Source organism: Salmo salar, chromosome 12 (genome assembly GCF_965601325.2).
Source record: "Salmo salar chromosome 12, fSalSal1, whole genome shotgun sequence".
In the NCBI taxonomy this organism is placed as follows: Eukaryota; Metazoa; Chordata; class Actinopteri; order Salmoniformes; family Salmonidae; genus Salmo; species Salmo salar.
In genome coordinates, this window is record NC_138302.1 from 21,148,488 (window position 1) to 21,159,721 (window position 11,234).

The window sequence follows — 11,234 nt, forward strand, 5'->3', positions numbered from 1 at the left end:
CATTTTCCACATAATATTTGAAAACGTTACCATATCAACATAATTCTCGAGCTTCCACTGCTGCTTTTGCATTTACGACCAATTGGTAAACAACAGATCCTGCTTTACGGCAGAAATGAATCTTTACGTTAGAGAGTGCCAACAGCACACATTGCATCGAAACTGCTACTGTCTAAGGTAATTTTAGTTGGACAGTTTGAGTTGCTGTAGCATATGAATGTATTTGCTTTCCCGATATTGAAGAGCCTTTGCATGGCATGATTGTACATTTCGTATCGGAGGTTTCTTTCGTTTCGACCATTTTGCAAAAGTCCTGTCCTGCATTTGCACGTGTCAAGTTACAGCGAGTTGAGCAAACACAGTAAAGTCACACACAATTAGCCTCGCTATCTAGCTTCGTACTGTATGCTGTGCTTTTAGCTAGTGCTAGTCCATAAACAGAATTGTACTTTTCACTATTTGGACGTTTGCCTATGGCAGAACTTGTGTGGTTGCTTGTCATGCTATGAACTCATTGAACGTCATCTCCCCCGGCCTGCCATGTATGATTGCTAATGCATGTATGTCACTTTCCCCAGCTGCAGAGTGCTGCTTAGGCAATGCGCTTTGGACTGCCTGCTACAGAAGGATTGCAGGCTGGTGGACATCTGAGGGCATTCTTTGTGGTGAGTATGTGTCCCAAACCACAAGTAGTCAAGCTGTAGTCAAGTAGAAGAGACATATTCAAGAAGTTGCTAAGCTGTCTGCAATCCAGTTCGTATATGCTTGTTGTCTTGCCAAATGTAACATACAGTGTAGCAAAATGTAGACTAGTCCTAGCCATTGTAATATGCAGAAACAGTGAAGTGGGTGATTTGATTTACTGTATTTCTGGTGAAATATTTCCACCATAGAATGTTGTCTGTCAATTCATCTCCTAACCTCTGTTTCCATGGCAACCCCATAGATTGCGTTGCTTAGTGTGTTGATGCTCACGCTGCTGAGGACTGTGGGATTGAGAGCGTTCTCCATGGCATCCGAGACCTACACGTCGGGCACACACTCCGCTGCCTTTGTCACCTGCCCCAACGAACAGGTGGCCAAAGATCTGGCCAGGTAACGGATAGACACAGACATACACAAACATTCCTCTCTGCTATGTAGAATTGGGAATCATGTCAGATGTCACCGCTATAAGACATTTCTATCGGCAATGTTCAGAAAGTTGCACTCTCCTGAATGCGACGTCACACTATAGGGCCAAACTGAGCCAGGTTGAGCTGAACTGGTTACACATCCACCAGGGCTGCTTGAACCGTGCTGGAAAGGACAATGTCAAAAGGAAATATCAGAGCCGGTATGGTTTGCGTCGGCCCTGTAGTCTGAATCATGTATTTGTTCACCATATTGTGCTGGATGCAGTTAATCCATCCAGTCTGATTGGTTGTTGTCATTGTCTCTTCCCCCCCCCACCTGACAGAGGGATCGTTGAGAAGAAGCTGGCTGCTTGTGTCAACATCGTCCCCAAAATCACATCTGTGTAAGTGTGGACCATGACGGATCAGAGATTAGAAACTGGGTGGTTCAAGCCCTGAATGCTGATTGGCTGACAGCCGTGGTATATCAGATCGTATACCATAATTACGTTACCACGGCTAAGGGCTGTATCCAGGCACTCCACCACACAGATGAAGGGAATGGAAGGGTTAATGATTGGGATTGGCAACATGTCTCTGTTTCTTGTCAGATATGAATGGCAGGGGAAGATCCAGGAGGATAGTGAAGTTTTGCTGGTGAGCATTCACACGTCTTTTTATTCCTGGTTCGACATGGACCTACAGTGTCTGTATATGCTGCCCTGCAAGTCCATGACCAAACATATAGGCCTAATGGAATAGCTAGTACTGTTATTGTACATTGAATGACGACTATATATGCTTGGTTTATCTGAGCGTGGTGTAGCTAAAGATCTAACTAGTTTCTTCCTGCTTTTAGATGATAAAGACCAGAAGTTCTAAGGTTGCATCTCTGGCAGAATATGTTAGGTAAGCGTTGTGTGTGTACATGTGTGTACATGTGTGCGTGCGTTCTAGTATTTCCCTCAGTTATAGGGATGATATGTAGTCTACATACCAAATCAGGCAGTGGGGTGTTTTATCAGTCCTTTCCCAGAATTACCATTGACATTTATCAGTGACTCATAGCAGGGGTGTACTGTGTGTGTGTGCGTACATGCATTTGTCTACTGTGTGTGTGTGTGTGACTCATGCTGTGTTTGCTTGCTAACAGGTCCAATCACCCGTATGAAGTAGCAGAGGTCATCAGCCTACCTATAGAGCAGGGCAACCCACCCTACCTCAAGTGGCTTGGTGACGCTGTACCAGAATGATGGATGGATGGAGAGAGGAAGGGATAGGTGGATGGACAGAGGGAGGCTACGAGAAATGTATTTGGAATAAAAAAAATCTGCAGAAATGTGACTAAAACGTATTTTTACTGTTTCAGTGTTGTCCTGGCTTTGACCAATAGAGGGATGCGGTGATCAATGAATTTACACTGTAGGGTCTATCTACAGTCAGGTCCAAAATTATTGGCACCCTTGATAAAGATGAAAGAAAAAAAGGCTGTATAAAAAATAAGTACTAGTACTGAGCGTTATTGTATGATAAATTATTTTTGGAAATTATATTTTATGCTAATAAAAAAAGATATGGGTCAAAATGATTGTTTTCAATAACTTTCCAAAACCAGACATTGTGAGGATAACAGCACAGAGACTTTTTGTAAAATATTTTATGAGATTGGAGAACACTTTGGACGGATCTTGCACCGTTCCTCCATACAGAGCCTTTTAAGATCTTTGGTATCATTTGTCTGCTCTTATGGACTGCCCATGGGGTTATTTTCTGCTTACTGTCTTTTTTCAACTCAAAACCCACCACTGGTGTGTGTGACCAAAGAGCTCTATTTTTATGTCATCCAACAAATGTAAACGCCTTTGGCACATGGATTGGAACTGGTGCTTTATCCTCGCAAGGTGAGGTATTGAAAACAGGGATGCCCATAATTTTAGCCCCTATCGTTTTGAGAGAAAAATATTACTTCTCAAAATCTCTTTCTCTGAGGAATTGTATTAGTATAAAATAATATAATAATAAAACAACTGAGCGTATAATTCAGCTCAGTATTTGAATGATTTAATTTAATTTGTTCATCTTTATCAAGGGTGTCAGTAATTTTGGACCTGACTGTATTTCCCTACGTTACTGCCTCAGGCTGGTCATAGATCAGGGGTGTCAAACTCATTTCCCCTGCGGGCCGCATTCGGTCTTCACCCAATTTGTCCGGATCCGTCTCGTGGACCTTAAGTTTGACACGTCATACATTATCTGATTGCTTCTCCACAATCAATACTGATGTCAATTTAAAGCCCCGACAAACCGTTCCCTTAACACTCATCAATACTGTTGCAATGGGATCAGAATATCTGATTGCTCTGATAAACGTATCTCTTCCATACTGTAGTGTCAGATGTCAACTGAGACCAATGGTATACCAAGAACTTGGAATAAATACAAAAATCACATAAGACATTTATTTTTTTCTTCAAACTTCACATTCAATTTGAGGCTTTGTAGTCATCAGCATACAGAGTACACAGACACTATCTAAACATAGAAATACAATTTACATAGCCTGGTCCCAGATCAGTTTGTGCTCTTGCCATCTCCATTGCTGTTATTGTCAACCCTAACATGTTTGGCATGACGATGAGTGACAAGGAGTTGGCGTGATGGAACGAACAGACTGGCACTGAGGCTACCATGTACACACTATCAGAAACAGTTGAGATTTTCACCAAAGCAGGAGCTGGGTTCCATCCACACACTCTGGGTGACCAAAGCACCGGCCTGGTCCCAGATCTGTTAGTGCAGTCAACTCCTTGTGGTTGTCAACATGTTTGGCATGACAAGGAGTGGTATGATGGCACAAACAGACTAGTAACCAGGCTACCAAAGCACCACCGTGGGTGAGACATAAGCGTAGACATAAGCTTGTTAGAAAGGTATTGATCATTCATTTAATAAGGTGTGTGACTTTTCCAAACATCTCTTCTAATGCAGTGGTTCTCAAACCTCGGGGAATCCCAAACGTTCCATGTATTTGAGGTATTCCAGAGCTAGCACACCTGATTCAACTTGTCAACTAATAAACTTGATCATTCATTTAAAGTATGACGAGCACTTTTCCCAATAACTTATCTTCTAACTTGTTAACTTCTAGCCGTGTAGACATAAACTGAGTGTACAAAACATTAGGAACACCTGCTCTTTCCATGCCATAATCCAGGTGAAAGCACAGGAGGTTCGTGGCGTCTTAATTGGGGAGAACGGACTCCTGCTAATGGCTGGAGTGGAATGGTATCAAATACATCAAACATGGTTTCCATGTGTTTGATACCATTCCATTCGCTCCATTACAGCCATTACTATGAGCCGTCCTACCCTCAGCAGCCTCCACTGGGTGAAAGCTATGATCCCTTATTGATGTCACTTGTCAGTGTAGATGAAGGGGAGGAGACAGGTTAAAGAAGGATTTTCAAGCCTTGAGACAATTGAGACATGGATTGTGTCTGTGTGCCATTCAGAGGGTGAATGGGCAAGACAACAGACAGGAGTGCCTTTGAACGGGGTGTGGTAGTAGGTGTCAGGTGTGCCGGTTCCAGTGTGTCAAGAACTGCAACACTGCTGGGTTTTTCAAGCTTAACAGTTTCCTGTGTGTATCAAGAATGGTCCACCACCCAAAGGACATCCAGCCAACTTGACACAACTGTGGGAAGCATTGGAATCAACATGGGCCAGCATCCCTGTGGAACGTTTTGACACCTTGTAGAGTCCATTCCCTCGACGGATATAGGCTCGGAAAACAACATGACAAAACATCCAGGCTACAGCTACAAAACAATTATGTTCAGATACAAAGTGAACTTAAAGGCCACATTTGATCAATTATCTTATTGAATATGGCACTATGTACTGCCTACATACAGTACATACAAAGAAATACTGTATAGCTCTGCTCTGTAGAAAAACAGCTGTGTTCCTATGCAACTACCCAGAAACATATTATCTCAATCTAAATATCTACAAACATGGCTCTGCAAATATCTATCATTATTTATTTAGTTCCAAGGGCCAACTGCTTTCTAATGGTTCAGCTGCTTCACTCACATAAACAGCATCTGTCTGAAAGGTAAAATCACTAACATTCCCCCCAAACAAAATGGCATTTGACAACAATGTCCACCACAACGTCGCTCAGAAGATATTCAGCTGGACGCCAATCAAATTAACCGAAGGTCGATATCAGAGGGCGCACAGCTCTTTGATATACCATCCGCCATAATTGAATCGACTCGACTCCCGTCATCATGAATATGTATGAGCGTTAATCGTGCAGGTGCGTTTAGTGACATTATTCATTCACTTTAATGATTCCATTCCATTCATTCTGATAAATGAAACGTTCTACCAGGGGCGCGGTGAGATAGCAGTAGAATGGAACTAGATGTCTGTTTACTTTCGCTTTCAACGCAAGGACACTAATTTGCACTTGTATTGTAAAACCTCAGACAGAGGCAGTATGAACTCTTATTGAAATAGCCTTCTGTGACATTTATAAGAACTGTTAAATGATGCTGTTCTTGGATGAAAGGGAACAGTTCGTTCCCTGTGATTTTAGTGGTATCATGAGACTTATACTTTGTCTGAAGGCTACTGTTGAAAAATACTGCATTAAGAAACTGTAACACAGATACATCATTTAAATACTGACAATATAGTATGTGTTTTTCTCCTTGTGTGCAGCTCTGATTAGCCTATTCAAAACTGTATTATGATTCTCAAACATTTCTGTACATATTTACATTGCACACTAAGCGTAATAGTGAAATGTGTCCCGTAAAGATTTGCAAATTCTCAACCCAATAAAATAACTGATCAGACATTTTTTGGCAAAGAGCTTGGAATTTGAGGCAAGGCAGTCGGTATCATTGTAAGTTGATACTCAAAAGTGTCAATTTAAATGATACATTAGCGAACTAGGGGGTTAGCCCAACTGGGGTTTGAACCCAGGTCCAGTGACCGTCAAGCCAACACCTTAATTGTTACCCCAAGAGCTCCAAACCTCTTAACAAGGTTGCTAGGTGTTGGGTTAATGTCGCTACAATCCATATGTCTCTGTTCCAATCGACACAGTAGCTCACTACTTAGAATGAGTCACTGTACCGGACATGCAATCTAGCTCCTGGGTAAAGTTTCCCCTAGGTACAGATCTAGGATCAGCTTCCCCTCCCCCAATCCTTAACCACGAGTGGGGAAAATGCAAAACTGACCCAAGATCAGCGTCTCTAGGGGCAGCTTCACGCTTATTCTATACACTGTACAGTGTCCATAATAGGACAGCCTCAGTCTCAGCAAGACTTGTCCGTATCAGTGGTATACTAGTATGGACATTGGGAAAAATCTTATTTATGAGTTACAGGTAGCTGATCTCTAGCTTGGTGCTCTTCTCCACTGTCTCCTCTGGAAGTGACCTGTTACTTTCACTCTTTGATCCATTGGCAAGAGTGGAGACAGCGATAGTAGGCCCCAATTCTAAGCCTAGGCCTTTCCCAGCCACCTCCCCAGCTTTAGCCCTCTGCCCCAGGGGTACCGTCTCCACCTTTCCCCCCGTTGTGAACAAGATCCTGGAGCTCTCAACTTGTCCTCCGTTCCCGTTCTGTGCAATCCTGCAGTTCTCTCTCATCTGAGTGGTGTCTTCTCTTCTCTCCATCTCTATCCCGTCCTCCTCTTCCTCCTCTTCTTCCTCCCCTCCTTCATGAGACTTGGTGACCCCCAGGCCATCTCGTGGCTCGGGTGCAATTCCCCTCCAGAGCTCTGCAGGGCGCTGCAGCTCGGTGGCTCCCTCCCTCTCGTGGTTCTCCACCCTCCTTGAAGAACGACAAAGAGCCTTCCGGAACCCTCTCTTAAAATTATCGGACAGGAATCCATAAATTATTGGGTTAGCGCAGCTATTAGTGTACGATAGGACCACCACAAAGTAGTACAGCCCCCGGAATTCACCCGGTAACAGGATTAGCAGGTTAACGATGTTGAGGACGTAGAATGGGAGCCAGCACAACACGAACACTGCTACAACGACTACCACCATGCGGGTGATCTTGCGTTCGGACTTCCTGCGTCGGGAGGAGGTGGGCCGGGCCCGTTTCCCCGCGTTGCGCACCTTCGAATCAAAACAAAACAATTCAACTTTATTGGCAGTTAAAATATCTCAACACACTTACCAATTAAATATAATATAATGGTTAACTCAGCAATATAAAAAATGTAGGGTAGGTTAATGTAGGGTGGGCTACTATAGGGTAAGCTACTGTAGGGTAGAACACTGTAGGGTAGGTTCCTGTAGGTTAGGACACTGTAGGGTAGGACCCTGTAGGGTAGATTACTGTAGGGTAGGAATTGTAGTGTAGACTACTGTAGGGTTGGCTACTGTAGGGTAGAACTTTGTAGGGTAGGCTACTGTAGAGTAGGACACTGTCGGGTAGGCCACTGTAGGGTAGAACACTGTAGGGTAGGCTACTGTAGAGTAGGATACTGTAGGGTAGGCCACTGTAGGGTAGGCTACTGTAAGGTAGGCTGAAGTAGGGTAGACCCCTGTAGGGTAGTCTACTGTAGGGTAGGCCTCTGTAGGGTAGTACACTACCCCCTCCCCAGAGATCCACTCCCAGGCTGCTCCACCCCCTCCCCAGAGACCCACTCCCAGGCCGCTCCACCCCCTCCCCAGAGATCCACTCCCAGGCCGCTCCACCCTCTCCCCAGAGATCCACTCCCAGGCCGCTCCACCCCCTCCCCAGAGACCCACTCCCAGGCTGCTCCACCCCCTCCCCAGAGACCCACTCCCAGGCTGCTCCACCCCCTCCCCAGAGACCCACTGCCAGGCCGCTCCACCCCCTCCCCAGAGATCCACTCCCAGGCCGCTCCACCCCCTCCCCAGAGATCCACTCCCAGGCTGCTCCACCCCCTCCCCAGAGATCCACTCCCAGGCTGCTCCACCCCCTCCCCAGAGACCCACTCCCAGGCTGCTCCACCCCCTCCCCAGAGACCCACTCCCAGGCTGCTCCACCTCCTCCCCAGAGACCCACTCCCAGGCCGCTCCACCCTCTCCCCAGAGACCCACTCCCAGGCTGCTCCACCCCCTCCCCAGAGATCCACTCCCAGGCCGCTCCACCCTCTCCCCAGAGATCCACTCCCAGGCTGCTCCACCCCCTCCCCAGAGATCCACTCCCAGGCCGCTCCACTCCCTCCCCAGAAAACAGTGGAGGCTGCTGAGGGGAGGACGGCTCATAATAATGACTGGAATGGAGTCAATGGAATGGTATCAAACACATCAAAGACATGGACTCCATTCTAAGCATTATTATGAACCGTCCTCCCTTCAGCAGCCTCCACTGACAGAGACCCACTCCCAGTGTGTCCTCCCCTCAGCAGCCTCCACTGACAGAGACCCACTCCCAGTGTGTCCTCCCCTCAGCAGCCTCCACTGACAGAGACCCACTCCCAGTGTGTCCTCCCCTCAGCAGCCTCCACTGACAGAGACCCACTTCCAGTGTTTCCTCCCCTCCAGCTCCTGACCCAAACATTAAAGATGTTGATACATTTCTGTTTGTTGTCAGATGTAACAGGTCAGATGTTACAGGTAGATGTTACAGGTCAGATGTAACAGGTCAGAGGTTACAGGTCAGGGCCGGAGTAGAGAACCGCACAAGGAAGGGTTCCCTGGAAGAGGGCAAAGCGGTCCCGCCCCTCAAAACAAATGCCCCTCACAATGTCTGTCTGATTTAAGGGAAGTATAAATATATCAGTGGTAATATGAGACAAAGACATCAGAACACATTTATTTCATGTTACAACGGAGGTGTAGCAACACCTGGGTCTATGTTACCAATCAACAATGATGTTTCCTCCCAATCAACATACTGGTTCAGTCTAAGTATAACAGACAGACCTCCCAATTAGTGTAAAATAGCAATTTTTTCCCTTAAGTGCGGAAGTAGTCCTACATTCTGACCTTGATCACAATGAGCAGGTAGCAGAGACAGATGACGAGTAGCGGTCCGAAGAACCCGACCGTGCACGTGTACACGATGAACGATGCCTTCCAGACCTCGGCTGGCTCAGGCCACACTATACTACAGTTCCCATCATCCTCCAGTACGTCCGCGAACACCACCACGGGCAGCACCACCACAAACGACACTGCCCACACCGTCGCGTTCACCGCCTTGGCCACGTGCGGTCGCCTCCACCACGACGACCGTATGGGATGGACCACTGCGAGGTAGCGGTCGATGGACATGACTGTGAGACAGAAGATGGCGGTGAACTGGTTGATGGCGTCCACAGTCATGACCACACGGCACATGAGAGAACCAAATGGCCAGGAGAGCAGAGCGTTCTGGACCGCCAAGAAGGGGAGACCTAGGGGAAGTCAAATCAAATCTAACTATATTGACAGTGCAATTAGTCACTTCGCCTCCACCTACATGTACAGATTACCTCAACTAGCCTGTACCCCTGCACACTGACTGTGTACCGGTGCCCCCTGTTTATAGCCTCGTTATTGTTATTCTTATTGTGTTACTTTTTATTATTACTTTTTATTTTAGTCTACTTGGTAAATATTTTCTTCTTCTTGAACTGCACTGTTGGTTAAGGGCTTGTAAGTAAAGCATTTCACGGTAAAGTCTACACTTGTATTCAGCGCATGTGGCAAATAAAGTTTGATTTGATTTGAATTAAAAATGATTCAAACCGCACAGTTACATTGCATTTGAAGTGCATTTAAAACTGCAACACACTTTACAGTACAATTATCAAATGAAAGAAATACTGTAACATAATCAAATGAAAGAAATACAGTAAAATAATCAAATGAAAGAAATACAGTAAAATAATCAAAAAGCAGACTGACCGCTGCGGTCATATTTAGTGTAATTTCAAGTGAAACAGAATGTGAGCTTGCAAAATAAGGCTGGTTTAACAAGGCTAATAACAGAGTTGGAAAAAACAACACTTTGAAAAAAACAATAAAACCACTTAGAAAAAAACACTGACCTAGCATGAATAGCTCATCAGCGATGGCCAGGTTGAGTATATAGATGTTAGTGACCGACTCAGTCCTCACATAGTGTAAAACAATGTAGATGACCAATGTGTTGCCCACCAGGCCGATCACACAGACTGCTACATAGATGAGAGGGATAAGGACCCCTGCTATAGTGAGTTGGAAACCCCCCACGCCTCCGCCGCCAGGGTTGGTCCAGTTGTGGTAGGATCCATTGAAGAAAGGGTCGTCACTTTTGTCGGGGGTGAGGAGGAGGAGAGGGGAGAGGGGGAAGGTGGAGGTGTTGGGCTCAGGCATTGAGGGGGTGGCTGTGGGGAGGTAGATAGCTGTGGGCACTTGGACAAGCTCAATTGAGGTCAGAGGTGATGATATGTTGTTGGTTGTGGTGTATGGGTGAGTGGGTTGAGGTTGACTTCAGTGCGTAGCAACTGGACCTGTCTGGGAGACAGCAAGAGAAGTCAGTGTGTGAGAGAACAAAATACTGAAATCTTTATGCACTCTCAAAACAACAATGCTATTCTGTTAAAGCATCCAAGACACTACAGGACATGAGAAACAATCAAAGAAAATAACCAACTAATATTTTTATTCTCAGTTTTTCTAGGTGTCCATTTTTCTCCAGTTTTCCAGGTTTTCCCTCTCAAAGTCACACTTTTTTAAATATAGAAAAGTCCACAACAATGCTTAAACCACATCAGGAAACCACTTTTCAGGTCTTGATTTTTGTTGATTTTTGTCATTTTTGTGGTGCAGTTACCCTTTAATTCCAGTGGGGCACCAGCAAGGGGCTGTTAAACTGTGTTTTTGTAGCACATATGTGAAACAAATACCCACTGGATTGATGCAAATAATCCTGATATAGCTCTGCCAGGTAAGCATAGGCTACTTTGTAGTCAACATTTAATTGAGAACATTTTTGGAAAGGCCTTTCCATCTACCAGAAGACTTTTCACTAGCATCATCGCTAACGGCTACACAAAACGGTAGACACGCACCGCACACACACAGACAGGGCATTGTTGTTGCCTCTTCAGAAAGTTGCAGGAAATAAGAATCACTGATGCATTCTG

General features: G+C 45.4%; 2 protein-coding genes across 4 annotated transcripts; one reads left to right on the top strand and one right to left on the bottom strand.

Annotated features, from left to right (window-relative positions):
• Positions 1–68: 68 nt before the first annotated feature.
• LOC106564433 (protein CutA homolog) lies at positions 69–2,454 on the top strand. 3 transcript variants are annotated; one of them, XM_014130528.3, is made up of 8 exons: positions 69–177; positions 579–665; positions 947–1,095; positions 1,238–1,336; positions 1,460–1,519; positions 1,727–1,772; positions 1,975–2,024; positions 2,269–2,454. In XM_014130528.3, the coding sequence occupies exons 2-8, from the start codon at positions 600–602 to the stop codon at positions 2,366–2,368; spliced, it is 570 nt and encodes a 189-aa protein (XP_013986003.1). In that variant the 5' UTR covers positions 69–177; positions 579–599; the 3' UTR covers positions 2,369–2,454. The 3 variants fall into 3 exon arrangements, with proteins under 3 accessions (XP_013986003.1, XP_013986005.1, XP_013986007.1); XM_014130530.3 differs by lacking the exon at positions 1,238–1,336 and having other exon boundaries at positions 70–177; XM_014130532.3 differs by lacking the exon at positions 1,238–1,336 and having other exon boundaries at positions 157–361.
• Positions 2,455–3,552: 1,098 nt separating this feature from the next.
• LOC106564434 (somatostatin receptor type 5) lies at positions 3,553–10,650 on the bottom strand. Its single transcript, XM_014130533.3, has 3 exons — positions 10,155–10,650; positions 9,109–9,518; positions 3,553–7,263 (listed from the first exon to the last, which is right to left on the bottom strand). Exons 1-3 carry the CDS (start codon positions 10,459–10,461, stop codon positions 6,517–6,519), a joined length of 1,464 nt encoding a protein of 487 aa, XP_013986008.3. The 5' UTR covers positions 10,462–10,650; the 3' UTR covers positions 3,553–6,516.
• Between the last annotated feature and the right edge of the window lie 584 nt (positions 10,651–11,234).